This window comes from Stegostoma tigrinum, chromosome 15 (assembly GCF_030684315.1).
Source record: "Stegostoma tigrinum isolate sSteTig4 chromosome 15, sSteTig4.hap1, whole genome shotgun sequence".
In the NCBI taxonomy this organism is placed as follows: Eukaryota; Metazoa; Chordata; class Chondrichthyes; order Orectolobiformes; family Stegostomatidae; genus Stegostoma; species Stegostoma tigrinum.
This window is the reverse complement of record NC_081368.1, coordinates 42,996,988-43,023,923: the sequence shown is the minus strand read 5'-3', so window position 1 is coordinate 43,023,923 and position 26,936 is coordinate 42,996,988. Positions and strand designations below refer to the sequence as shown.

The 26,936-nt window shown below is 41.0% G+C and overlaps 1 protein-coding gene across 3 annotated transcripts in view; it reads right to left on the bottom strand.

Annotated features, from left to right (window-relative positions):
• arhgap36 (Rho GTPase activating protein 36) overlaps window positions 1-26,936 on the bottom strand; it is a 187,212-nt gene that overhangs the window by 63,597 nt on the left and 96,679 nt on the right. For all 3 annotated transcript variants that reach the window (XM_048544034.2, XM_048544035.2, XM_048544036.2), the window contains one exon: window positions 2,565-2,633. In XM_048544034.2, coding sequence (XP_048399991.2) covers window positions 2,565-2,633 — 69 coding nt within the window. The remainder of the gene's footprint in view (window positions 1-2,564; window positions 2,634-26,936) is intronic.

Below are 26,936 nucleotides of genomic sequence, written 5' to 3'. Positions count from 1 at the left end.
AGGTGGATCAATGGTGGATCACTCCATATAACAGAGTCCAGAAGCCCATTTATGAAAAAAATTATTGTAGAGAAGAAGGTTAAGAAAGATGATTGTAAGGTAGGACAAAAGTCCCCATCAGTTTATGGATATACCCTGGACTAAAACCCTCTGAAGACATACGTTTGTGAAAATTAAATTGGACTAAAATTCATTGAACCTTTGGACTCATGAAAGCATGGACCTCAACCGAATCAGGAAAAGGCTGGTCGGGGCACACTGGTCATATGCAAGTCCAGGTGCAGATGTCTGGAACAGGGGTCAGCCTGCAAAACTAAAGGGCTGACCCCCATTCACAACCCAGCTTAAAATAATGGAAGGCAGACTGCAGGAGACAAACAATTTTGGCCTTCTGGAGCCAACAGAGGTACAGAGCCATTCATATTCCAACTAGTGGTCAGGCACAGAAATACTGAACATTCCACACAATTGGGCTGCATATAAACCGTTTCACCTTTAGATGCAAGAACATTCAAACTATCATTCAAACTTAATGAATACCCATCCAAGGGAAATACTGGACATTCCAAACCAGCAAAACCATTCACCTTAACTGAAAAGCCAATCACACCTCCTCCAGTAATCAGGAAGCTCATTCAGGCCTGAGAGGGGAAACAGTAACTTGACAGCCGAAACCAGATTTGGTGGGAGATGATGGGGCCTGAAGCTGGGCATAACTGGGGACCCAATCCCAGCAGTTTGCTCCATGATACCAGCAACGCACTCCAATTCCAATTAGGTGTGTGCTCTGAGGTGGGCTCTGTGCATGCCTGGTGTGAACAGTTCATGAGAAGAGTTCCAGAGCCCGAAAAAGCAGTAGGGCCCACACGAGAAGGAGTCCTTGAGCCAAAGCCGCGAAGAAGGGAAAGGGGATCGGCCAGATTTACCGATCAAGAGAAAAGTTCCCTTAGAAACCTCCACACCAAGAGCAACCCTTGCAGCTACCAAACATCATCAACCAACCACAAAACTCAACTTGACGTCTGAAGGTGATCAAAAACACCTGGAGACATAAGACAACAACCAGGGCAACACCAGCAACATCCATCACCATCGAAGACTACAATCTGCTTGAACGGACCATCAAGAAATGGAAAAGGAAACCCAAGGTACTCACCGATAGGTCCAATGTGCCTAAGCACATCAGTGGACACCACAAGATTGACAGTTAGCTGCACTTGCAGCTCTCCGCGGAGACCCCAGCTACGGCAAAAGGCTATGGACAAGAGCCAGTCAAAATCACATTCCACGCCAGGGGTGAACCTAAGGTCATTGAGACCCTCGAACCCAGCTTGACTAGTCTTGAAATAGAGAAAGGTAGGGTTTGGGAGCAAATGATGTGGGGCATCCCTAAGGAAGGGAAGCGGGGTGAAATTCGGGTTAAGAAATAATCTGCCTCTGTCTCTCTCTCTGTGTCACAACCATTAGGTGACCACCACTTGCTGAAACTATTATCAAGTCTCATTTGTAATGCTTAATGGGGGATCAAGTTAAATGTGCGATAGATCTCAGTAAGTACTAGTTAACTTTGATATTCATTTCCTGTATTCCTGTAAGTATGTTCAATTTGCTTGTTTCCAATAAAATCAGTATTTTCTTTGCCTCTGAAGCATCTGCATCCTATGTTTTTCACCACACCACATCCCTCTACATAAGCACCAGGGAGCTGGTGAACAACAAAACAGGCAACGCTCCCTGCATGACACGCTGAAATTCCAGTGGCACATGATGTACAGGGTGGCACAGCAGTTAGCACTGCTGCCTCACAGTGCCAGGGACCCGGGTTCGATTCCAGCTTTGGGCGACTGTCTGTGTGGAGTTTGCACATTCTTCCTGTGGCTGCGTGGGTTTCCTCCGGGTGCTCCGGTTTTCTCCCACTGTCCAAAGATGTGCAGGTTAGCTGGATTGGCCATGCTAAATTGTCCGTAGTGTCCAAGGAGATGTAGATTAGGTGGGTTACAGAGGGATGGGTCTGGGTGGGATGCTCTGAGGTTCGTTGTGAACTTGATGGGCCAAAGCACCTGTTTTCACACTGTAGAGATTCTATGATTGTATATCTGGCTTATTACGGACAGGATAATATCACAGTGAAAGAATTTAATCAAAGATAGAAGGGAAGCACAAAATTCCTGATCAGTCAGCCATTAGAAGGAATGCTTCCACCTGCAATGTGTAGTCCTTTCATAACCTCAAACATTTCTATGCTGCATTGACTCAACAAATAAAAATTTAGTATTTCAATTCAAAACTCTGAATATGAAAGAACAAGAGGGTGGTCATGAAGGTTTGTTTTGCAGACTGGAGGCCTGTGATCAAAGGGAACATTCAAAATTAGGTTGGAATAGATGGTTAAAGGAAAGAAAGACAAAGAGATATTGCAACAGGTAAGATAAAGATTATTTAATCTGTTAGGCAACTCCAGCACAGATTGGTTGGACCTACCCGGATTGCCCTGAATTGGAGGGTTTATTTAAATATTTACAAACTTGATCAAGATTTCTTGAACATTGGAAAGCTTTCCTCACCTTTATCTTTTTTCTCTTTGGAAAGAGCATCTTTCTTTCGGCGGAAAGACTTCCTCCTTTTTGACCCATCTGGAAAGACAGGATTTTATCAATTGTTAGTAACTGGAAGCTGTGAAAATCAATAGAGAATATGCATAGGGATGAAAAAACCTGGGCAACTAAGTAGTTGTTAAAACACAGACTAAATGCATGAATCTAAGAGACTGGGAACATCCTGAATTATATCCGCTTTCCTCAGATGTTTAGAATTTTCTGGTGGCACATAAACTTTAAGACTTCAGAACTTCCTCTCAACCATAACAAAGAAAAACAATTATCCAAGCAGAATTCCTCCCCAAGAGAACCTTCACAATCAAAATCCATAGGAAAAGTGTTTCCAGTGAGATCATATGTAAAAACTGATGTTAAGGCAAAAATTTAGACACATTCCACGAACTAATTAAAATAAAATAGAAATTTATACTTGCAGATTATTTTGCTCTCCCTACAGAAATTATCAACATTTTTCTACAACTTTGAATATATTTTGACATTATGCACTACTGAAGCTTTAATTCACTCTTAAGAAAAATCATGTTCTTCATTTAATTGCATTTACACTGAAAAGTAATTTTTATTAATTGCGCTGAAAAGCAACAACATAGATATAACTTGACATCCCAACTGGTGATCAATCAACACAATTGGATTAATAAGTATTGAATGCAATATTAAGCTTTTGAATTTCGCACCATTTGATTTCACTTCACAGCTGCAAACCTGACCACATGAGAAACTAAGATAAAATTTGCTCCATGCCTACTAAAATCAGCCATACTCTCTCTTGGATTTTTCTTAGTTGCAATTGTTATATCATGTACTGTGTAGAGTTTTTAAACAGGTAGCGTGCAGATCATGAAATGGAGTTGTGAACAAATACTTCTTTTCTCAATTACCTGGTTGTATGTATGGACGGCCATGTGTACCTCTTATGATCTTCCCTTTGTTAATGGCTCTACCATCAGGACCACTCTTTACCCATCTCACATCACCCAAGGTACGCTTATCCAGTTGAAATTATTGTTTGTAAACCGCCCAGAAGGAAAAAGCAGCTTGAACCAGCGATTTAACATGTTCTCTTACATACAGTCATAGAGTCATACAGCATGGAAACGGGCTTTTGGGCCCAACTTATCCAAGTCAACCAGGTTTCCTAAACCAAATTAGTTTTAATTACCTGCAATTAGCCTATATCCATCTACTGAAAAGTACCTCAAGTTTATCTGAAGAGGGCCAGAAAGATCCTGCAATGTTAATGAAAATGCTAGCTACCTGTGAGAGTCTATTTTAGAATGCATCACTTAGAACTAATGTCCTGCAGGCAGAATCCACAGGTATTAACAGATTGTTTTGCCAGTAGCTGCTGTAACAAGGTCAACAAATATGATGCTTCAAAGGCTGAACTGTCAGTGAAGATAACAAAGTCTCAATACCTATTGATGCATTCCAAAACAAAACTCCAAGAAAAAAAATGACAACAAATGACTGGTCCTAACAAATGACTGAAAACATGAAACTATTGCATCCAGCCATCTGTATCTACATGTACTAAGTACAGCAAACATTGATAATTGGCCAAAGTTCAGGACACAAAGGCAAGCAAACTGTGCGGTAAATGCAGTCTAATCACGCCAATCACTAAACTGTCCTGCATTCCAAGATGTGCCTTCAACACTATTATCACCTCCAGACTGATCTCAAAACTGTGTGACCTTGGTCTCGGCTCTGTCTTCTGCAATTAGATCCTCATCTTTCTGACCTATAGGCTTCAATCAGTGAAGATAGATAACTGCACCTCCTCCACAATGACACTCAGCACTGGAGCCCCCCAAGGATGCGTCCTCAGCCCCCTACTGTACTCCCTGTACCCCCATGGCTGTGTTGCCAAATTCCAAATGTATAACATCTACAAGTTTGCTGATGACACCATCATAATAGGATGGATATCTAACCATGTCGAGTCAAAATACAGAAAAGAGAGAGAGAGAGAGAGGGGTGATGGGATGCAATGAAAACAATCTGTCTCTCAATGTCAGCAAAACTAAAGAACTGACCATTGACTTCAGAAAGAAAGGAGGAGAAATGCCCCCATCCACATCAATGGAACTGAGATTGAGAGAGTTAAAAGCATGAAGTTCCTTGGGGTGATGATAACCAATGACCTGTCCTGGATTTCCTACATAAATGCGACAGTCAAGAAGGCACAACAACACCTCACCTTCCTCATGCAGCTCAGAAAATTTGGCATGTCCATAAGGTCGCTCACCAACTTCTACAGATGCACCATTGAAAGCATAATGTCTGGATGCATAATGGCCTGGTACGGCAACTGCTCTGCCTAGAACCATTTGAAACTACAGAAGGTGCTGTGCATTGCCCAGACGATCACAGAAGCCTATCTTACATCCATGCACTCTATTTACACTGCTCGCTGCCAACATCTAAGACCCATCACACCCTGGTAATGACTTCCTACAACCTCTTCTATCGGGTAGAAGATACAGAAGCCTGAACACACGCACAAGCAGGTTCAGGAACAGCTTCTTTCTGACTGTTACCAGACTGTTTAACGGAGTGTAGCCTCAAATAATGTGACCTGCAATGTAACCTGTATGCCTTGAAGCCTTTTTAATCTGTATATCCTTTGCTTGCTGCAATCTGCCTGTATAATTCATAAACAAAACTTTTCACTGTATTTCAGTACACATGACAGTAAAATCAACAAATCTTTAAAGAAAAGGGCACTGGAGCCATGTATGGGTCACAAAAATTCCTTACATGAGCAAGTCAGTAGAAACCAATCATAAATCATTGGAAAAGATTGGTCGAGAACCACTGTCAAATGCTTCATCAAAACTTCAATGAATTCTTGTAAAAGCTCAGGAATTTGGCTTTGACATTTACTACAAACCTGGTGCCAAAATGGTCATTTCAGCAGAGCAGATTGCCAAAAAATGAAAAATGGTGAAGATATTCCACAGGATGCTCTGGTGGAGACGAGATGGTGCTGAAGACTTTTGTTCCAGTGGCAATGGCATGGCAAATTGGATTTATGCCTGGCTACCATGCCCATGGCCCATTATGAAGCACTTAACAAGGAGGACTGTAAAGTTGAACACTTTTTCTTTATTTCATTATGTTTCTGGCTTTGTGTTCTATATTTTGATTTATTTTTCTATGTTTTAATATGGTGCCAGAGAATGGTGACACTTTCTAAAACTTTTACTATATTTTGTAACAAAATACAGATGATAGTAAATAAATCAAATAAAATCAAAGCAAACTGGATAAAAAAGTCAAAACCGAAAGTAAACAAAATAACAAAACAACAGAAACAAAAACAGAAGTTGCTGGAAAAGCTCAGCAGGCCTGGCAGCATCTGTGAAGAGAAATCAGAATTAATGTTTCAGGTCTGGTGACCATTCCTCGGAAAGGAGGAAGGGCAAAAACTGAGATAGCTCTGAGGAAGGGTCACTGGACCTGTAACGTTCACCCTGATTTCTCATCAGAGATGCTGCTTGACCTGCTGAGCTCTTCCAGCAACTTCTATTTTTGCTCTGGATCAATAAGTCAATATTATGGACATCAAGGTAGAAGATATGCTCAAAGTTGATCTATTTAATATTGGTCAGGAGGGATGTGACCAGCTTCAACTGGAAACAGCTAATGATACATAACTGAAGGCAGTGTGGAAAAATTATCATTGTGTGGTGGCCTAACAATAAAAAAAGTGCCAGACACTCTGTGAAGCTTTTCGCCCTAGAGAGATAAACTCAGTATCTCAATAGGTGTCACCTTAAAGGAAAAAATTAGTCCTGCTTGAAACTCTCCACCAGGAGATACTGTCACAACTTACTAATATGGGCATAATATGGATGAGATGACTGGCACGTGATACAATCAATTGGTCAAGGATTCATGGTGTTTGTTGAATTGTTAATAAGGATGTCTGGAGTATGCCTGATTGTCACCATTGCACCACAGGGTATCTCTTTGCCCAAATGAAATTCTGTCAGCTCTTCGGTTCAAAACTGCCACTGATGCGTTCACAATGAATGGAGGCGACTTCAGTTGAACCACTGACTATTTCTCCTAATTTCTATTTGTCAGACACTACACGTGTGTCCCCAACAGACAAATTAAGTGCCAGATTCAGCACCTGAAGAAAACACTTCAAACAATGGGCCAGATATACAAATAGGAAGATTTAGACAGAGCAGAGCATGAATGGTATAACATCGTCACAACATTACCACCAGGCAAATGACCTCGCTGAGCGAATAGTTTGCTCTGTTATGTCACTCGTTATGAAGTGTAGGGCAACAATACAAGATATATGTGTCTCAATTTTACACTTCAGAGCCATTCCTCTGGATTTGTGGTTACCATCATGAGCAGAGATCTTGCCAAGTAACCACCCATCCAAATTTTCCAAAATGCAGAATGCACTTGTCAACAACCAAAGAAGGTGAAGATGTTTCATGACTGCCTTTCAGGTCTGGAATGACTCAACCGCATGAGATGGCACAGTGGTTAGCATTACTGTCTCACAGTGCCAGGGACACAGGTTCAATTCCAGCTTTGTGCGACTGTGCAAACTCCATACAGACTTTCTCCCAGCTGTGCTCTCATTAGAGAGAGATGACTAGTGGTAATTTAACCTGACTGTCACCATGACTCATGTAAGGAGATAGGTTGAGAAGGAGAGTCCATCATGGCAACTCCAGCCAATGTAGAAATTGGACTTTGCATCACAAACCAGCCATTTATAGAAGTGTAATAGGACGCCAGGCCAATGTGTGGGAAGGGTGACTCTGACACCTGACTAGTTACGGAATTGGGTGTGAGGTGACAATAGAAGTCATGGCGCTTGAGCTGACAGAGTGTGACTGGGCTGCCACTTCCATGGTTAAGAGTTCCACCAGCCTCTCCTGTACCCCGAGAGAGAATTTCTCCTGGATAGAATATTCCCTGAATTTTCTTGGATTCTGCTCAGTTCTCCCTTAGATTTTTCCTCGATGTCTCTCTGTTGATTAATTGAGTGATTGCTTAATTTATTGTCACATGTACCAAAATACAGTGAAAAGATTTGTTTATGAGTGGTATAGGCAGATCATATTAAGCAAAGGATGTTCAGACCAAAAAGACCTAGTTAGAGGCATAGAGGTTACATTGCACTGGGTGTGTGCTAAGCAAGATAAATGGTCGTAACATTAGGCTTTGAGGCTAGAGAATCCATTCATCAGTCTAATAATGGGAAGAAGCTGTTCCTGACCTGATCATGCATGTGTTCAGGCTTCTGTATCTTCTGCCTGATGGAAGAGATTGTAGGAGGTCATTACCAGGGTGTGACGGGTTTTTGATGATGATGGCAGCAAGCCATGTATATGGTGTCCATGGATTAAAGGTTGGCTTCCATGATGATCTGGGCTATGCACACCAACTTTTGCAGTTTCTTATGCTCCTGGGCAGAGCAGTTGCCCTACCAGGCTGTTATGCACCCTGACAGTGTGCTTTCAATGGTGCACCTGTAGAAGTTGGTGAGGTACCTTGCAGACATGCTGAATCCTACCCACCACCCATCCCCCATCCCCCCATCTCTCCCTGCACAATTTCAAATCAGTCTTCCTCAACTTCTGATTCACCACCCATCCCAACCCTTGCAATGTTTCTCTGTCTTGCTCCCAATCACTCGCCGTCCTACCAACCCACTCTGATCCCTTCTTCAGTCCTTGAGCAGTCTGTGTAATGAATTTTACCAATATCTCATATTCTCCATCCCATTGAACAAATTCCTCCTGTTGATTCTCCTTAGAGCTTTGCCCTAAATCTCCCCTAATTTTGTACCCCACCCATAATTTATACTTTCTCTGCAATCTCCTTATTTCTCTTACTAAAATGTTGCACAACAGCAGCATACTGATGCAATGGTAGTCTCTGTGGTTGTAGTCTATATCTCTATTAAATGTTAAACGTGGAGACCACAGTGCAGTCAATGGTACCCTGCACCATTGAGAATCCTGCTAGCCTGACAAAGCTATATATTTGTTTCGATACTTCCCCCAATTGTAAAGAGGATTGTGAAGACCGTTCTCCTTGGTATGGAAAATTTGATAACCACCGTGATGCAGTAAATCACCGGTTCACTCTGAAATGTCACCTGCCAGTTTGTTGCAGGAAGTGGACATGAAAGGATGAAAAGGTGATGCAGCATGGCTGCTTTGAAAAGTCTTTTGCCGAGCAGTCTGTTCAAGCTCAAGAGTTGAAATTCATAACCATAACCTACATTGCAGATATCTGTACTGATGCACAGTGAATACTTTACCAGTCTCTTGCTTTCTTTAAAATAAAATGGCAATTTAATTTTAATTTAATTTAAGTTCAACTAAATTCCCATACTGTAAACTTCCAGTGGGCTCCTATGACTTTACTGCATTAGTCCCTTCCAATTATGATGCAACGTGTAGGGTCAAGAACTACTGAACTGATATTTTTGAAGTTCCTGCCTTTCGTAGTGCTGGCACCAGCTGTGCGTTATGGAGCCAAATCTTGGAACCAGTATTTCTTGATAGTAATTTTCCCACTGGCTAGAAAATAGCAAGGAAACTGACATTAAAAAATTCCCCATAATTTTTGTTCCTTCCATACATAATACTTACTGACTGTACTATACAATTTCCATCTGTTGAAACAGCCCTTCTAGCTTTCCAATGTGTCACTATATTGTGCATATTTTATTATATATATTTCTGTCAGTGCCAGTTCATTCAGTTAGAGCACACATTTTTTCCCGTTAATTCAGAGCACTCTGAAGAGAGCCTGTTGAGCACCACACTCAATTTTTACAATTCATTCAAATTTCAGATTGTACAATGTGAGGCATGGATTAAGTCAAAAGCTCTAATAAAATCTTGAAATTAATTTCAGTACTTTGGCAAGTCTAGCCTGCCTGTCTTCTATGATAGAGAACAAATAAATAACAGTGAAGCTGAATTAAGGCAAGCAGAGCTGCCAATGCAGCGTTCAATTTTCTTCAGAAATCGGCAAGCTCTATTTCCTCCTAATTGCAAACAGAGGCAGCACTTTTTTTTCTATTTATCTAAACTATCAGACTTCGTTTATAACGTACATTTTAAATATAAAATAAAGCCACGTGGAAGTTTCTTGAGATATAATTGTTAAGTTGGGACAATGAAGGCAAGATACGGCAATTAGAAATTCTAACTTTCAATTTAGAATTAGGAAGACAGTTAGATTGAGGGAAATAAAACATATACCATCCCTCGAGTCCTAAGAGAAAAAAAGTGCCTACTGTAGGTGATGAAGGAAGGCATATTTATGTCCAAAAAAATAAGTTTTGCACAAAATCAGCAGATGTGGATGCCTCTATGGAGAAAAACAAAGCTTTGCATTTCTTCAGCACTTTGTTTTTATTTCATATCACCAGCATCTGAAGTATTTTGCTTTTATTTATGTCCACCCCTACTTCATCGAAGAAGATGAACTGAAAGTGAACTGCAGATGAGCTGCAGCAATCTATGTGGTGACTTTGTGAACAAGAGAATTCTATGAAATTGACTTAAAGTGCTACTACATTTGTGATCTCTCTCATATCAGGACTTGTGTGATGTAAAGGGGAGTTTGAGAGGATGCTGGCCTTTTGATAATACTCCTGTTATCCTTCTCAGTTGAGAGATCCTAGGAAATGTTAGTGAATTACCACAGTGCATCCTGTAGGTGGTTTATCCCACAGCCACAATACACCAACGGTGCTGAATGCAAATTGAGTCTCGTGCAGAGGTAAAAACAAGAAGATCACTCTGTCCTGAATGGTTTTGGGTGTTAATCTGCTATTGTGGATGCGTTTGCTGAAGTGAGTGCTGAAAATTCCATTAAACCTCTAACTTCGACGGCTGGTTAATGGGGATATTTTGGTAGTGACCATAAATTTTATAATATTAAGCCTCTGTCCAGCTTGAGTAACCACAATGTTGATGTGGCTGGTCTACTTAAGCTTCTGGTTGATGATTACTGCCGACCCCATGCCCCTTACAGTTATTTCAAGACATTGGCAGTGATGCTAACAGAAGAATATAGAGATGTTTAGGAAGTAGGAGAATTTAAGTATACTAAGAATTCAGGGAGACAAAGGATGAATAGTACTGTGGATGTGTAACAATAATGGATATGCTCATGACAACGAAAAAATTCCAAATATTGTTAAAAATAAAACAAATAAAATTCGGGCTTTATGTAAAAATCTTATTTATAGTATTCAGGTACTAGATGTCATAAAATAATGGGGGTAAATCTCTCCTCTCAATACTGGAGCAGCAGTGAGTTTAATGTTTGCCAGTATTGTCCTAGATGAATTTGTACAATTTCCTGAGGTGAACTCTGATTCGCCATGCAAGCTAAGCTTCTGGGCTAAATTCAGCTTGTTGTCTGCCAGTTCACCGTACACAAGTGAAATGTAGACAGAAGTTTTGCAAGTGACCACACCTCTAAGCCACATTGAAAGCTTTATGAGCTGGTTGTTTAGAGAAGCTAAAAATGACTGAGGCTGTTCAAATGTTGTATGAAATAAAATAAGCAACTGGTTGTATGAAAAGATGAATTTGATTTAGCATTGTAAAATAAAAGTAGTCCATGAAAGCAAAGTGTGGTTCTTTCCAGCAAATCTGGCATCTGCAATTAATTACAAATGGAAACTTGTGAGACAAAAGCAGCAGGGTTAGTGAGAACACTATCCTCCTGGGAGACAACGCATTTGGGGTCAATTTCTCATGACTGTAGATCAGGCTTATTTACTTCCAATGTACTTTGATGTCAGAATGTCACTCTAAAAAAAGCAGAATGGTAGGAAGTATAATTGTTAAACTTTCTGACAAACAAAATGCATCTAGCAGTGACATTGGAACATTGAATGTGGTACATTTGGAATGAGATATGAAGTGCAGGTCCTATCCGATCTGTCAGGTAAGCGGCAGTATTTGGAAGAGCAGCAGGGGAGCAATCTAGTGCCCGAGCCAAAAGTTATTTCTCTAAAATATATTATCTATTCATTGTCATGTTTCTGTTTCTGGGATCTGACTGTACAGAAACTGGAAGAGTGATAATCTTACAAAACATTGTCGGTATAAAATGCTTTGGAACATCCTGAGTTTATATAAAGATGTTCGTTCATCTGAATGCAAGTTCTTCATTCATTCTTTTGCTTTTCCTACCCATACTGGATGAAATCTTTTTGACCTCTATGATTCCTCATTTCCAGAATGTCTATCACATTTTGGGGCACATGTCAACAAGAACTGCAGCATCACTGGGATTATAATGGTTGTTGCCAATATTTCACCTACAAGAGGCCTTGTTATCAAGAAGAATCAGGAGCAGGTGAGTTATGGTGGGAGGGAGGCCTGAGATAGGGGTTGATTTGGGGAGGCATCAGTAGCAAGGGAATTTGGCTGGTTATCAGTGGATTCCCCTCCACCCCCATACTGATATGGCCAATCAATGAGTGCTTCTTAATAAGGTCCATGCCCTTCCATCCTGGGTTCTCACAAGCAAACACACTGCATTTACCATGTTGAGGACTCCACATGAAAACACCCTTATCCACTAATGCAAACAATTACAAGCTGAAGCTGTCACGGAGCCACGTGAAGAAGACCCGAGTCCACCTAAAATGAGCTTGAGTTGACTGGAATTCAGTTGCAGATAAGCAACTCGAAATATAGATGGAAGGAGGAAAAAGGAAAATGTGGAAGCCTAATCTTGAAAGAGGAAGGTAATTTCTTGAACTTGTATTCCAGAGAAAGATGTTGGCAGTGGAGGACACAAATAAAGAAACAGAAAAAAAAATCAAAGAGGAAGAGCATGGACTGACTAAAGAATATTTGGCTTAAATGCTTAAGAAAATTCAGTAGAAATGAAAATATAGACCATAAAAATGCTGTGATTTCCAGTATGTTTGATTTGTCAGGAGATAGGGATGCAAAAGCTAGTTGCTGGAAGTGGAACAGCAAACTAATAGAAGTTATAAAACAAAAAGGGGTTTAAAAGTGACAATGACGCATTTGAGATCTGTTCCCATAGAAATTAGGACAGAATCTGACCAGGCTCAGAATGACAGGGCTGTAATGAAATGGGTGGTAGAATCGAGCAAGATGGTCTTCACACTGTTCAGATCATCTTGCTGCAACCTTCCTATTTTGCTGAAGCACCTGTCAAGATTCTAGCCAGGGAATGGTGAGATCTCCATAGATGCTGTTCATTGCTTGTTAAAGAGTATGTTAATATTGCAACATGTCATAGCTGCAGCCTTACCAGGCTCACCATGCAAACTAGTTATTGGGAAAACTTGACCTGGAAACCAGAGCGGGGGTGGTGGTATTCTTGGTGGGTTCAACCACACCCCTATAGTATCCCTCATGTTTGATTCTGCCCCATCTTATCATATGCTGCTCCCAGAACAACTCTCCACTCAGCAAATATTTGCTAATAGACTGGCATGTCTTGTACCAGCGCCAACTTTGAAAGGTGACTGCGTATCTGGACAAATATTGGCTTTCCGTCATTGCCCCTCACTGTCAACATCATGGCATTACAGCCATACAGCCTCTCTGCTGGCCGTACATAGTGGCGTGGCTGACACTGCCATACACATTCCAACCCACTCTCTCATTCCAATTGCAATTTACCTGTTATACCACACATTTTACCTGTACACAGCTACATCCCATCTGAATATTCTCTAACTCAGTGCTACTCTGTGCCCAATGCCCACTGGAAACCTGCATCTATTTGTTCAATAACAGGGGACCATCACATACAGACAAGTAAACTGACAATTCCAAATATGTGCTTTTTTACAGAAAGCAGAAGCAAACATAAAACAATTCGATAGAGGCTAAAGGTCTCCTCAGACAGAAAAGTAGATTTTGGAATCAAAACCAACAAATATTTTACAATATTGCCTTGAGCCATGGTTGCAGTAAGTAATCCTTGTCGCCCAGTAACCAGCCTCATAATGCACCCGAACCCTTAAACACAACACCAGGTACACGAGAGAGCTCCAGGATGCAGGAATCAGCCAGCACAGATCCATAACAGTGGCCCTGGATATATGGTTGGCACTGAGCCTCACATCACCAGGAAATGGAGTCAGGGCTGGAATACTCTGGACCTACAGTGGATCCAAACATTCCGGGGTCCCAATGGCCAAGACCTCTCCCTGATCTGACTGGGTCTCTACTTGATGGAATTTATAAGGGTAAGGCAGGGGTGTTGGGGGGCAGGATCTGACTGAAACATATAGAATACTGAGAGACCTGGATAGAGTGAACATGGAGAAGATATTTCCAATAGTAGGAGAGATCAGATTCTGAAGGCACAGCTTCAGACTGAAGGGATGACTCTTTAAAACTTAGATGAGGAGGAACTTCTTCAGCCAGAGGTTGATGATTTTTTGAAACTTATTACTGCAGAAAGCTGTGAAGACCAAGTCATTGAGCGTAGTTAAGACAGAAATAGATAGATTCTTGATAGGTAACAGTAATGGGGAGAAGGTAGGAGAATGGGGTTGAGAAATTATCAGCCATGATTGAGTGGTGGAACAGACTTCTAGGGCCAAATAGCCTAATCCTTGTTCTATATCTTCTGGCCTTATGTTGTTCCTGGATTTGCTGCTGGCCATGGTTCTCCTTTAATCAGAATAGTCATGATGCCATCAGCAGCAAAGCAATGACTTTTGGTGAAAAGGACCTACACTGGGAATACAAAGGGTTCTCACATCTCAGAACAGTCATTGGTGGCATATCCAGCAGATGTGGGCTGAACGTATTACACCACACAATGAAACATGCAGCACCATAATAAAAAGGGGCATGCCCCATTGTCTGTTCACATTTGGGCTCAGCCTATGTAGCTCCTTGGTAGGTTGTCACACCAGGTTAATAATGACTCAATGAAATAAAGAAGGAAGCGATGCAGTATTCTGACACACTACCTACCCAGACACATAGCAAATGTCAAATTCTCACTGATTTGAGCAGAGACCACCAAAACACTTACCTGGCAGATGATGAAGCGATCTTACGCAGCTCTCACAGGACCATAAGAAGTGCCACAGATAATGGATCCCCTGAACCAGCACTGGCCTCCAATAAAGACATTGCTTCCACAATATTGAGATGCCCAAGTTCAATTTGCAAGCATCACTGGCACATAATGAATTGCCTTTGACCAGCATCGACTTTGATCCACACACACTAAAGAGGCAATGAAATGATTGAAAATGGCAACCTCATTTATTTATTGATACAACAAATGTGGATCCTCTGTTTTCACCAATCAAACTGTCACCATCTCCATCAAACCTGAGCATTTCACATCAAGACAATGGCAAACGATGGCAGGGAATACAGCTCACGGAAGACGCTATGAACACCAGGCCCCATCTGGCCACCAGGTACACCCCCAGACCTTCCGGAAGCCATTTTTATCTTTAAACACCCCAACAGCCCATGTCCACCAACAGCCACATTTAACTTCTCTTACACTTATTCTTCCTGCCCCTCAATCACTGGCATCACAACGTTATGATGCTCACCCTATTCCTCTATACTGCCCCTTGTGAAGGTCACCGTGATGCCACTTCCCATAACCCCTCTCCCTATAGTCTACCATGCAGTCTAATACTGATCCTCTTATGTTCCCCAACATTCATGTTGCAGCTCCCCCGCCTTGTCACCAACCTTGCTGTCACCCTTGAAAATGCTTCTGCCTCAAATGATTCAAATCTTTGACCCCCCCAACCCCTTCTGGCAATGATTCCCCCTGCCATCTCTACTGTCACTTGAACCCTCCTGAAAGTCTGACAGATGGATCCTGGATTTGACTGAGACTTCTGACCAAATTCAACAAGCTGACCACAGACATGACTGGCCAAACCCCCTAAGGCTGCTCTGTTTGCAACTCTTCCAATTGCGATATGCGAATCACCTTAAAGGTTGAGCTGGCCCTGAACTCACCACCGAATACCCCTACACTGTTTTGGAACCGATCCACTGAGCATTAGCATCCCAAATGGATGACTGACAATGGAGAAACCCCTGGGCTGTAGCTAGATAGTATCTGTGACTGACAATACTGGGATTCCCTGACTGATGGTGATCCCCTTGACTGTACTGAGAACTAGCACTTACCAAATTCTAATGTGAGCATTTGGTTGAATGATCCTTCAGTTTGATTGTCACACAGGCAGCTGGAACAAGCGATAAGTATTAGATTGCTGTCTCAGCGTGCTATCCAGCAAGATGTTATTCCTCCAGCATGCACACTGCCCTCCAAGCATCGTGACAAGCAGCCTGCCCTGCTAAAGAGGACTTCAACACAGCAGTATTGATAGCACATTGGCACTTCAGCTGGAGTCAAAGACTTCCAGGCATAGCATGGAAAGGTAAAGCATGCATGCTACAAACACGCAGATAGGTGTTAAGTAAGCAATCAGCCCTGAGTTTTCACTTCATAGAATTATATTATCGAATTCCTACAGTGTGCAAACAGGCCATTCAGCCAAACGGGTCCACACCAACCCTTTGAAGAGCATCTCACCCAGTCAATCTACTTATCCCTGTAACTCTGCATTTCCCATGACTAACCCACCTCGGCTGCACATCCCAGAACAATATGAACGATTTAGCATGGCCAATCCACCTAACCTGCACATATTTGGACTGGGAGCGGAAACTGGAGCACTCAGCAGAAACTCACATAGATACTGGGAGAATGTACAAAGTCCGCACTGACAGTCGCCAGAGGGTGGAATCACACCCAGGTCCCTGGCACTGTGAGGCAGCAGTGCTAACCACTGAGCCATTGTGCTGCTACTTATTCCAATCATTGAAATGGGTGTGTTTCTGTATACAAGATGTTCCTCCTGTATATCCTGCAATGTAAGTCTGTGTTGTAAAGAGTGGCCTGCAAGTATACTAGAGATGTGCTGCGATGGACGCAAAGGGTTGCAGATGCTGAGTGTCAATGTTTATTTTTTAGGAGTAGTTTGGGCTGGTGCCTGTGGATCATGACGTGCACTACAGTTTGAATGCAACTTGGAGGTCATTCAGACCAAGTGGTTACCTGAATCTACCAACTGCCCACTCTTCTTCTTCTCAAGATTTCTCATGTCCAGTTGTTGGGCACATTTGGTGAGTTAAGAAGCTGAATATTAATGAGGGGAGTTGGGCTGTTAATAAAATCAGAAATAAGAAGTGCTGGAAAAACTGTCTGACAGCATCTGTGGGGAGAAAGCACTGTTAATATTCTAATCCTTCTTCAGGACATGCTAGGCTTATTTATCAAGCAAAAAATCTTCTTCATTGGCAAATTGCTGTTATCTAACAGGCAAGTCTCCTGCCAGTTGTGAAAAACATAAAAGATGGAATGAGGTGTTCATAACACTGAGCTCAGCCTCACTTGCCTTCTCTCCTCTGATGGTGCCACAATTCTCACCATAGCCCAGATCCCACCAGATACCCATTAAAAACCCCCAAAGGAACAAATGCCTATTTACAACATTGAGATAGCAAGAGCTGCCAATGCTGGAGTCAGAGATAACACAGTGTGGAGCTGAAGGAGCACAGCAGGCCAGGCAGCATCAGAGGAGCAGGAAAGTTGACATTTCAGCTCGTGTCCCTTCCTCACAAATGGGTCAGTGCCAGGAAGAAGGGTCCCGACCCGAAACGTCAGCTTTCCTGCTCCTCTGACACTGCCTGACCTGCTATGCTCTTCCAGCTCCACACTGTGTTATCCCTATTTACCACATGTTAATTTTGGGTGTAGAAATTAGTTATACATTGTTTTGTAGATTCTAACATTTTATAGTAAAGCTCATTGCTTTTTGCTCAAAACCGTGAAATTTTGTGGCGTTATTCTCTCAACAAATCCCCCGGGCCTGATACTTTTTCCATTTTAAAAATAAAAGACCTTGGGCTCTAGCCAAATCGTTGTATAAATTTTGGCAGTCAGGTCCGAGATTGTAATACCCATTGTGAGTAGATGCTGAATGGATGGAGAACCAAAAGTTAAGGCTTCATATAAAAAAAGTTCAAATTTCCTAACGGCAGCAAGTACATGTTTAGCTATTTACTGTAAGTGACATTCAGTATACAATACAGATGCAAGTAGAACTATAAGGAAGAGCAAAGCCAGATGTTCAGCAGTCTGACAATTTGATGGGGATGGAGTATAGTATGAATTTTGGCATTGAACTGGAGATTCCCCCTACCCATAGACACAAGGCCAGATCCCCACCACTGAACACAAACAGAACTTACTGACTGGAATACAACAGCTATTGCAGCAAAATGGGGGTTTTCTGGTCTGCATCAGTTCAAACTGATCCTGTGATACAAGTTGAGCCTGAAAAGTCATATAAAGAATCTGGAGAAGGGACTCCGACCCAGCTCCAGAAGGCAATTATGATGAGATTCCACACTGTTACCTTGCTTTCTCTGAAAACTACAATAAATGATGGCAATTCATAGATAAGTAAATCTACTTGTACAGAAAAACTGCTGAACATTCAATTCCTAGCAGAACTTAAAAATGTTGTTTCCAAAACCTCCACTGTACTCCTATATGCCAACCAATACAATGACCCATACCGGGAGAGATTATTGGCTTCTTGTTGCTATCAAGTATTTTATTAATTTAAATTCCCTATATATAAACGAAAAATTTATTTTGTTTCCAACAAATTTTAAAGGAAAGCCAAACAAAATCCCTTTGAATTATTAAAATTAACAATAGGCCTCTCCAGATACATTTGTAATAGACTCCTCATGTTTGCTGCTGCAGCTTACACATGATAAATCATGTAAAGATCATATAGTACAACTCAGAGGAGATTGACCCAATGAATCGCCTTCATCGTTTTTGTCATTGCCACAACCATTACGATAGCTTGCTTGGGAGGGAGTTGTGAGTGGCAGGTAGGAGTCGTTTGGGAAGAAGAAGATGAAGTTGGATAAGAAATAATCAGGCATGGGGTTGCAATCCATGCCCATCTTCATTCAAAGTCAGATATTATGTAGAAACAGACAGCTCTACTAAGTTACTGTCAGCAGTCTAACTTGGAGGTCTTGAATATTGCAACAAGTTCAAAGACCTCATGAATGACCATTGGTGAATATAGCTTTGCTATCCTTAAAATTGAACAAACAGCTTCACCAATTGCTTCATTCCATATTCTAGCTTGATTTACCTATAGCAGCCTGTATCAAGTGCAAATCAAGCTAAATGTCATTGCTTCACTCATCGCCCTTTCCCCTTCACACACACAGCACAGTGTAAGCCCCAAACTGATATCTCACAGTTTATTTACACTGCCAGTTGTTCATCTGGAGCCAGAGCATCATCCATGCATTCACTGACTCTTAACACACTCCTGTTTCTCATTCCCTCTCAATTGCAGGTGAAAACCTAAAGCCGATGCAATGGTGTCTAATCTCCAAGGGTCAGGTGCAGCAGTATGCTCTCACCATGATGGAGGAGGTATCATTTGCTGTCTTCAGTGCCGTCACAACTGAGGTTGTGTTCAGAGACACGCTGTAAACAGAGAAAAGTGGTATGTTCTCACCTAATCTACCATTGTATATTTCACTTCCTACGTCCCACAACCTCTTCATTTTAAAAGTTGCAGATGACATAAGCTGTAAAACTACAACAACTGTGCTTACAATTCTTTTAGTAGACTAGGACCAGAATTTATACTTGTGCAAACTAGTGAGCATTGGTTAACATTGGTTAGCACTGATTGTCCCTCTGCCATGATGGTGGCGGCAGAGATGGCAGCGTTCAACATGTGGCAATATTAAATAAATCAAAATCTAACTACTTACACTACAATCTAAAGTCCCCACCTGCTTCAAAAAGATCACTGCCATCCGAGTGCCAAAGAAAAATCATGCAGTGCGCTTCAATGACTACTGCCTGGTAGCTCTGACCTCCATAATTATGAAGCGCTTCGGAAGGTTAGTCATGGCTCACATCTACTTCAGCCTATCAAATTGCCTCGATCCTTTACAATTTGCCTCCTGGTGCAACAGGTCCACAGCAGAGGCGACCTCCTGGCTTTAAATTCATTCTTGGAACCCATAACAACCTTCGTCAGGATCTGGCTTATTGACTACAGTTCTGCCTTCAACACCATGATTTCAAACAAAGCCATCTCTAAAATCTGAGGCTTCAGTCTTGGCTCCCCACTTGTAACTCGATCCTTGGTTTCCTGACCCATAGTTTGCAATTAGTAAGAACAAATGACAACACATCCTCCACTATATTCCTTAACAGTGGTACCCCACAAGGCTGCGTACCCTGCCCTCTACTATTACTCCTTACACTCTCACAAATGCGTGGCTAAATTCCTCTCCACTCCATTTATATCTTTGCTGATGACACCACCATTGTAAGTCTGTTGTACTCAGATTTGCAGTCTTGTTCAAAGATTCAGGAGATTTGACAGGCATTTTCTCTACATGAGCTACTTCATGAGGTAATATGAAGGCCATCTAATTTCAGCTTGCTTCACAAATAAGGAGTTTGTGTCAAGTTGACGGGTAGAAACCTATAGGATTCAGAGTGACATGGGGCTATGGCAACATTCACAGAATCAGATTAGTCCAGCAAAGCCCATTTTAAACTTCTGGCATCATCTTATGTGCCTTAATGAATCGTGAGGCAAATTTCACAGAAGTATATAATAGGCTGTAACTTTTATATTTTGAAAAGGCGTGTAAGGCATTGTATTCCAGATATGATTCTATTGGCCCACCATTAACCTTCATTCAAAACACTTCATTCTTACAACACAGTTAAAACACAACAAAAACAAGAGTAGGCATCAATTCTATCGAAATACTAAACAAGATAATGTATTGTTTAACCACTGATTATCAACTGTTCCAATACAGGTAATGTCCCATAAACACCCCCTTAGCAAAGGCAATTCAACAACGCCATTATTATTCTCTGGTGTCAACACTCTCTGTCTAAAACTTCATTTTGGCAGCAGAGAACTCAAGTTCTAGCAGACAACAAAATTCTCCTAATTAACTGAAAACAAACTAAAATCCCTTTTTTTTACATCCATGTGAGCATGACTCCACCCACTCATGATTCTTTTGACTTAAAAAAAAGTTCACAGAGAACTCAAAGCTGGTTACCTGCTGCCTGTCAGAAGGAGACATTTTGACAGTTCTGTGACAACACCTTTCTGCAAGGGAAACACGACAGAACACATCTCTCACAGGCACAGTATCATCACACCACATTCAGATGACCCAAGAATCCCAGGTCCTCTAAACACAAAATAAAGCCCAAGGGTTTGGACTCACTACTTAAACTATTCAATCACATTCGGCTCCAGAACAATTGTAAAACCTTGTGATGGTTGAAGCAGGCCCTGAAAAGGGGATGAAGCCAGGTCACATCTCCTGCACTGTAAATGGTGGTAGATGCGACCCATACCAATCCCACACATTTTGTCACAATCCACCAGGCATTCGCAATCACCGAGTCACAACAATTTTGTTCACGCTCTGTCTTCCTCCACAAGGATTTCTCTCCCAATGATTCCACTTCGAAACTCCCTCCAATGCTTCCTTGATTTGTCGAGGTACCTGCTCACCTCCCAATTGTTTAGTCTAGAATTCTGAGATCTTGTTTCAACACCATCTCACTGACAATGTCCAATCCTTCTGAACTGCCCAGGCCTTTCCCAGCCCAATTACTAGTGAGTCAGCATGCAGCATCACTGTGTGGCTTGCACGTGTTCCTCAGCATCTCTGCTAGTGTCCGCTTCCCAGTGGCCCCTGTGTTGCCACACTCTTCTTCTACATTCCTGATTGCCTTTCTATCTCAGAACTCGCAGATAGATAACTGTTGTCTCTTTATGTGGTTCCTTTTAATAGGGCCAACACTCGATATCCAGTTTGCTGGTTTTGCTCCAAAGCAATGTGGTCTTGATGACCCAGAGGCCTATCTCCTTTAAACATTTGAATGGAAAGCAAACCAGTCCAGGACAGTACATGAATGGGTCAAAACTCACAACCTGTTGGCGAATGTAGTCCTCGGCCTACATTTGAAAATCTCACATGCTAGAGAATCACACAAGAAAATTTCTTGAGGAGAAAGAGACACAAAAGAAATAGCAAATTGTCTGACTTGGAATGCCTGCCAGAGAGCATAGGAGAAGCAGATTCAATGAGTGCTTTCTAAAATGAATTGAACAAATATTTGAAAGAAAAAAAAGTTCTGCAAAATGTTATAGGAATAGAACAGGGGAATGGAACTAATCAGATAGTGCTGTCAATAAGCCAGTACAGGCAGGATAAGGTGAATAGCCTCCTTCTATGTTGTATTATTGCATGATATTTGTCATTTTTGTTAAAAATGTTTACTTTGTAGGATAAATCCATTTTCTGAGAATGGTGCATTTATACAAATGCACCTGATCATCACCCTTAAATAAAGAAATATTCATAATCCGAGTAATTAATTAACATTTATTTTGTTTCGTGGTTATTGTGATTTGTGGAAGATTTATGTTTACGACCATGCAAATACATTGCAGCAAAAACTTGAACTGTTAATTTCACCTGTGCAATTTCATAAACGGTTGACACCTAAATTCCTTATCATGTTTAAAACACGGAAACATAGAAAATGGGAACAGGAGTAGGCTATTCAGTCTTTCAATATGCTCATGGCTGATCGTCCAACACAATATCCTGTTCTCATTTGCTGTCCATACCCTTTGATCCCTTTATCCCAAAGAACTATATCCATCTACTTCTTGAAAACATTCATGTTTTGTTCTTAACTACTTTGTGGCAGAGAATTTCACAAGCTGACCACTGTCTGGGTGAAAGAAATTTCTCATATCAGCCCTAAATGGCCTACTCTGTATCCTTAGACAGTGACCTCCAGTGCTGGAATCCCTGTTAATTTGCAATATCCTTCCTGCATTTACCCTTTCTAATCTTCTTAGAATTGTTTCTTAGAACAGGTTTCTGTGAGATTCCTGCCCCTTTCCACCTTTATTTTTCTAAACTCCAGTGAATAAAGTCTTAACTGATCCAGCCTGAGTTTGGATGTCAGTCCTGTTATCCAGGAAATGATCTGGTAAACTTTCCTTCCACTCCTTCCATCGTCAGAACACCCTCCTTCAGATAGGGAGACCTAATCTATACACAATACTTCAGGAGAGAAAATTTTAATTTAAATTTACAAATAGCAAATTTAAACAAGAATGAGAGAAATTTAGAAAAATCTACCATGCATTCTAGTACAGACAATACCATGAAGGAAAATCATTTCGGAGAATCAGAATTACTCAAGTCCATAGCACAGAAATAAATTAATTAGCCCATTCAACATTTATAATTCATCTCTAAAACATTTATAAATCTGTTGTCACCCCTCATTGTGAGCCCTTGCTCATTCTGCTTGTGCTTAACTATCTCCTTGATTATTCACTGTTATCCTGAATAATCAAAATTATTCACCTCAGCTGTTCCCTGCGACAATGAATTTAATATTCTTACCAATTTTGAGGCAACAATTTTTCCTTAAATTCTCTTTCTGAATTATTGATGACCTATTTATATTTGTGACTCCGATGTCGTCTAGCCTAAAGTAGGAAAACATGCCTCTATGTCTGCCATGCTAAATTCCTTCACAATTTTAAAGATGACTATTAGATCACGCCTCAGATTCTCAGCCTCTTCTGTTTGGTGTCCACTGCAGGTTTTCATACTGGATGCTGGGCTATGGAATTACAAATTTGAAAGAAAGAAGCTGTGATAGAACAAGCAGACTTTGTTTTCATATCTTCATGTACAGGTAACTTCTATTATGTAATTAATATTTACATTTTTGGCAAAGATCTGTAGCTCGGGTTGTGGTGAGTTTGTTGACTTGCTCACCAAGCTGGCTTGCTCCTGTTCAGACGTTTCATCGCCATGCTAGTTAACATCATCAGTGAGGGCTCCAATGAAGCAATGTTTCTTTGTTCCACTTAGAATTTATATTGCCTGCTCCGTCATGCTGAGTAGTGTCATTTCCTGTTTTGATTTAAATGGGTTTGTATATGCGGTCAAATTCTGTGTGTTTGTTGATTGCATGGTGGGTGGAGAACCTTGCATCTAGCAATTCCCGTGCGTGCCTATGTTTGGCTTAGGCTACTATGGTTACCTTCTCCTAGCTAAACTGATGGCCTTCACTTACTGAGTGTAACTCCTAATCATCCAGGGTTCCCACTTCTGATATCATTACACACTGTTATCCTGAAAAAGCTTTTGCTGTAGCGTAATACATTTCAATAAACTCAATTGTCCACTTTTTCTTACCCACATCATAATATACATTGTTAAGGAAATTGAGACAGAGCTTCTTTAAAAATAAAGGAATTATGTACAGTATTAAGTAGGAAATATTTATTTGAGGTCTGCACTAACACATGTTATCATTTACCAAAGATAAAAAAAGTATAGCCAGGAAACTTTGGCTTGGTTTCTGGGAATATCATTAGACCATGACACTCACTTAATCTGCCAGAAATAGTGTGCTTGGATGAAATTTTTTCCAGACAGTTCTGAAAATTGACCAATTTATGTTGAGAGGCACAACTGACAGCCCACTAATGCTTACCATTACTCAGTGCAAAGTGAAACACTTTAGTTATCATCCACTGCTTGAGGAGTATAGAGGGAGTACCGGCATACACAATAAGGAAATCAGGAGGGCAAAAAGGGGATATGTGATAGCTTTGGTAGATAAGGATAAGGAGAATCCAAAGAGATTCAAGAATATTAAGAGCAGAATAGCAAGTTTTGAGCTACAGAGAATGGGGCCTCTTAAAGATCAATGGGGCGATCATTGAGAGGAATCGCAGGAGACGGGTGAGATACTAAATGAATATTTTGTGTCAGTATTTACAGAGGAGAGATATATGGAAGGTAGGAAACTTGAGGAAATAAATAGTGATAGCTTGAAAACAGTCCACTTTACAGAAGAGGTGGTGCTGGAATTGTTATACCACATAAAGATAGATACATCACCGGGACCTGATTAAGCGTATCCTAGGATATTGCGGGAGGTAAGAAATACATTTTGGCGACACTAGCAAAGTTTTTTTTGTCATCTACAGCCAGGGTAGGGTGTTTGAAAGCTAGAGAGCAGCTAATGTTGTACCTTTATTTAAGAAAGGCTACAAAGAAAAGCAATAGAACTAGAGACCAGAGAGTCTGATGTCAGTGGTGGCTCAGTTGATGGAGGGGATTCTGAGAAACAAGATTTACAAGCATTTGGAGAGGCAAGGACTGATTAGGGATAGTCAGCATGGCTTTCTACATGGGAAATCGTATCTTACAAACTTGGTTGAGATTTTTGAAGATGTGACCAAGAAGATGGTTGAGGGTAGAGCAATAGATATTGTCGACATAACCTTTAGTCAGCCTTAAACAAGGTTCTAGTTGGTAGACTGCTTAGTAAGGTTAAATCACATGGGATACAGGGAGAGCTAGCCAAATGGATATAAAATTGGCTTGCTGGTAGAAGGCAGAGGGTGGTGGTGGAGGTTTGTTTGTCGGATTGATAGTCTGTGACCAATGGTGTTCTGCGGGGATCAGTGCTGAGTCCATTGTGGCTGTAATTTATATAAACAATTTGGATGAGAGTATTGGAAGCATGCTTAGTAAGTTTGCGGATGACACAAAATTGTTGGTATAGTGAATAGTGAAGAAGATTATCTAAGAGTACAATGGGATCTTGATCAACTGGGCCACTGGGCTGAAGAGTGGCTTATAGAGTTTAATTTAGATAAATGCGAGGTGTTGCATTTTGGTAAGACAAATTGGGACAAGACTTTCCTGGTTACGGTTGGATCCTGGGGAATGGTGTTGAACAGAGAAACCTCGGAGTTCAAGTAAATACTTCCTTGAAATGGGTGTCACAGGTAGATAGAGTGATAATAAAGGCATTTGGCACGCTTATCTTCATTGGTCAGAGCATTGAGTATAGGAACTGGGACGTCTTGTTGCAGCTGTACAGGACATTGGTGAGGCCATTTTTGGAATACTGTGTATGGCTCTTGTCACCCTTCCATTGGGAGGATTTTATTAATTTAGAAAGGGTACAGAAAAGATTTACAAGGATGTAACCAAAACTGAAGTGTTGGAGTTATAATGAGAGGCTGGATAGGCTAGGAATTTTTTTCCCCTGGAGCAGGAGAGGTTGTGTAGTAACTTTATGAAGGTTTATAAAATCATGAGGGAAATGGATAGGGTGAATTGCAAAGGCCTTTTCCCTAGGGACAGGGTAGTTTAAAACTAGAGGCTATGGCTTTAAGGCGAGAGGGGACAGATTTAACAAGGACCTGAGGAGCAACTTTTTAAACACAGATGCATATATAGAATGAAATTCCAGGGAAATGGTACATGCTGGTATAGTTACAACATTTAAAAGCAATTTGAACAGGTACTTGAATAGGAAAGGTTGAGACAGATATGGGCCAAATACAGACAAATGGAAGAAGGGTCCAGATCCAAAATGTCAGCTTTCCTGCTCCTCTGATGCTGTTTGGCCTGCTGAGTTTATCCAGCTCTACACCTTGTTGTTACAGACAAATGGGACTATTATGATTTGGGAAACCGGGTCAGCATGGATAAGTTGGCCTGAAGAGTCTGTTTTCATGTTGTATGATTGCAAGACTATGTATTAACCACAGCAGAGATCAAGCTTCTGGATTAAAAGTGCATTCTTATTTAAATAAAAAAAGCTGCAGATCTAATATATCCTTTACCCATATATATATTATATTCATTACAAGCAGCAAATTTTAATGAATTAGTTTGACCTTAATAAACACCCGAGTTGCATTGAAAGTTGAGAGTTCACCCTCAACAAAATGAATTTTCTGGATGTCCTCTGCTTTAAATTAGACATCATGCAAAGTTTCGCAGGATTTATTTCTACAAAGGTTTAGTGTTGTTTTTCACCTTTTATTTGACTGCCATTCTCTCACTTAGAAGTGGCCCCACTGTTCATGGTTTGTTACTGATCATTTTATTAACAGTGATCCCTTTGATTCTACTATTTCATACACATAATCTCTCCAAATATGTCTAGCATGCCAAGTTAACTCCTTCTGCCAAGCAACCTGCACATTTAATGCTTTGGCTTATAACTTATGTGGTGTGTTTCGTGGTCACCAGATGTCTCATTACTTACAGCAAATGATGTACTTTACTCCCTGTCTCTGCAGTATTGTCA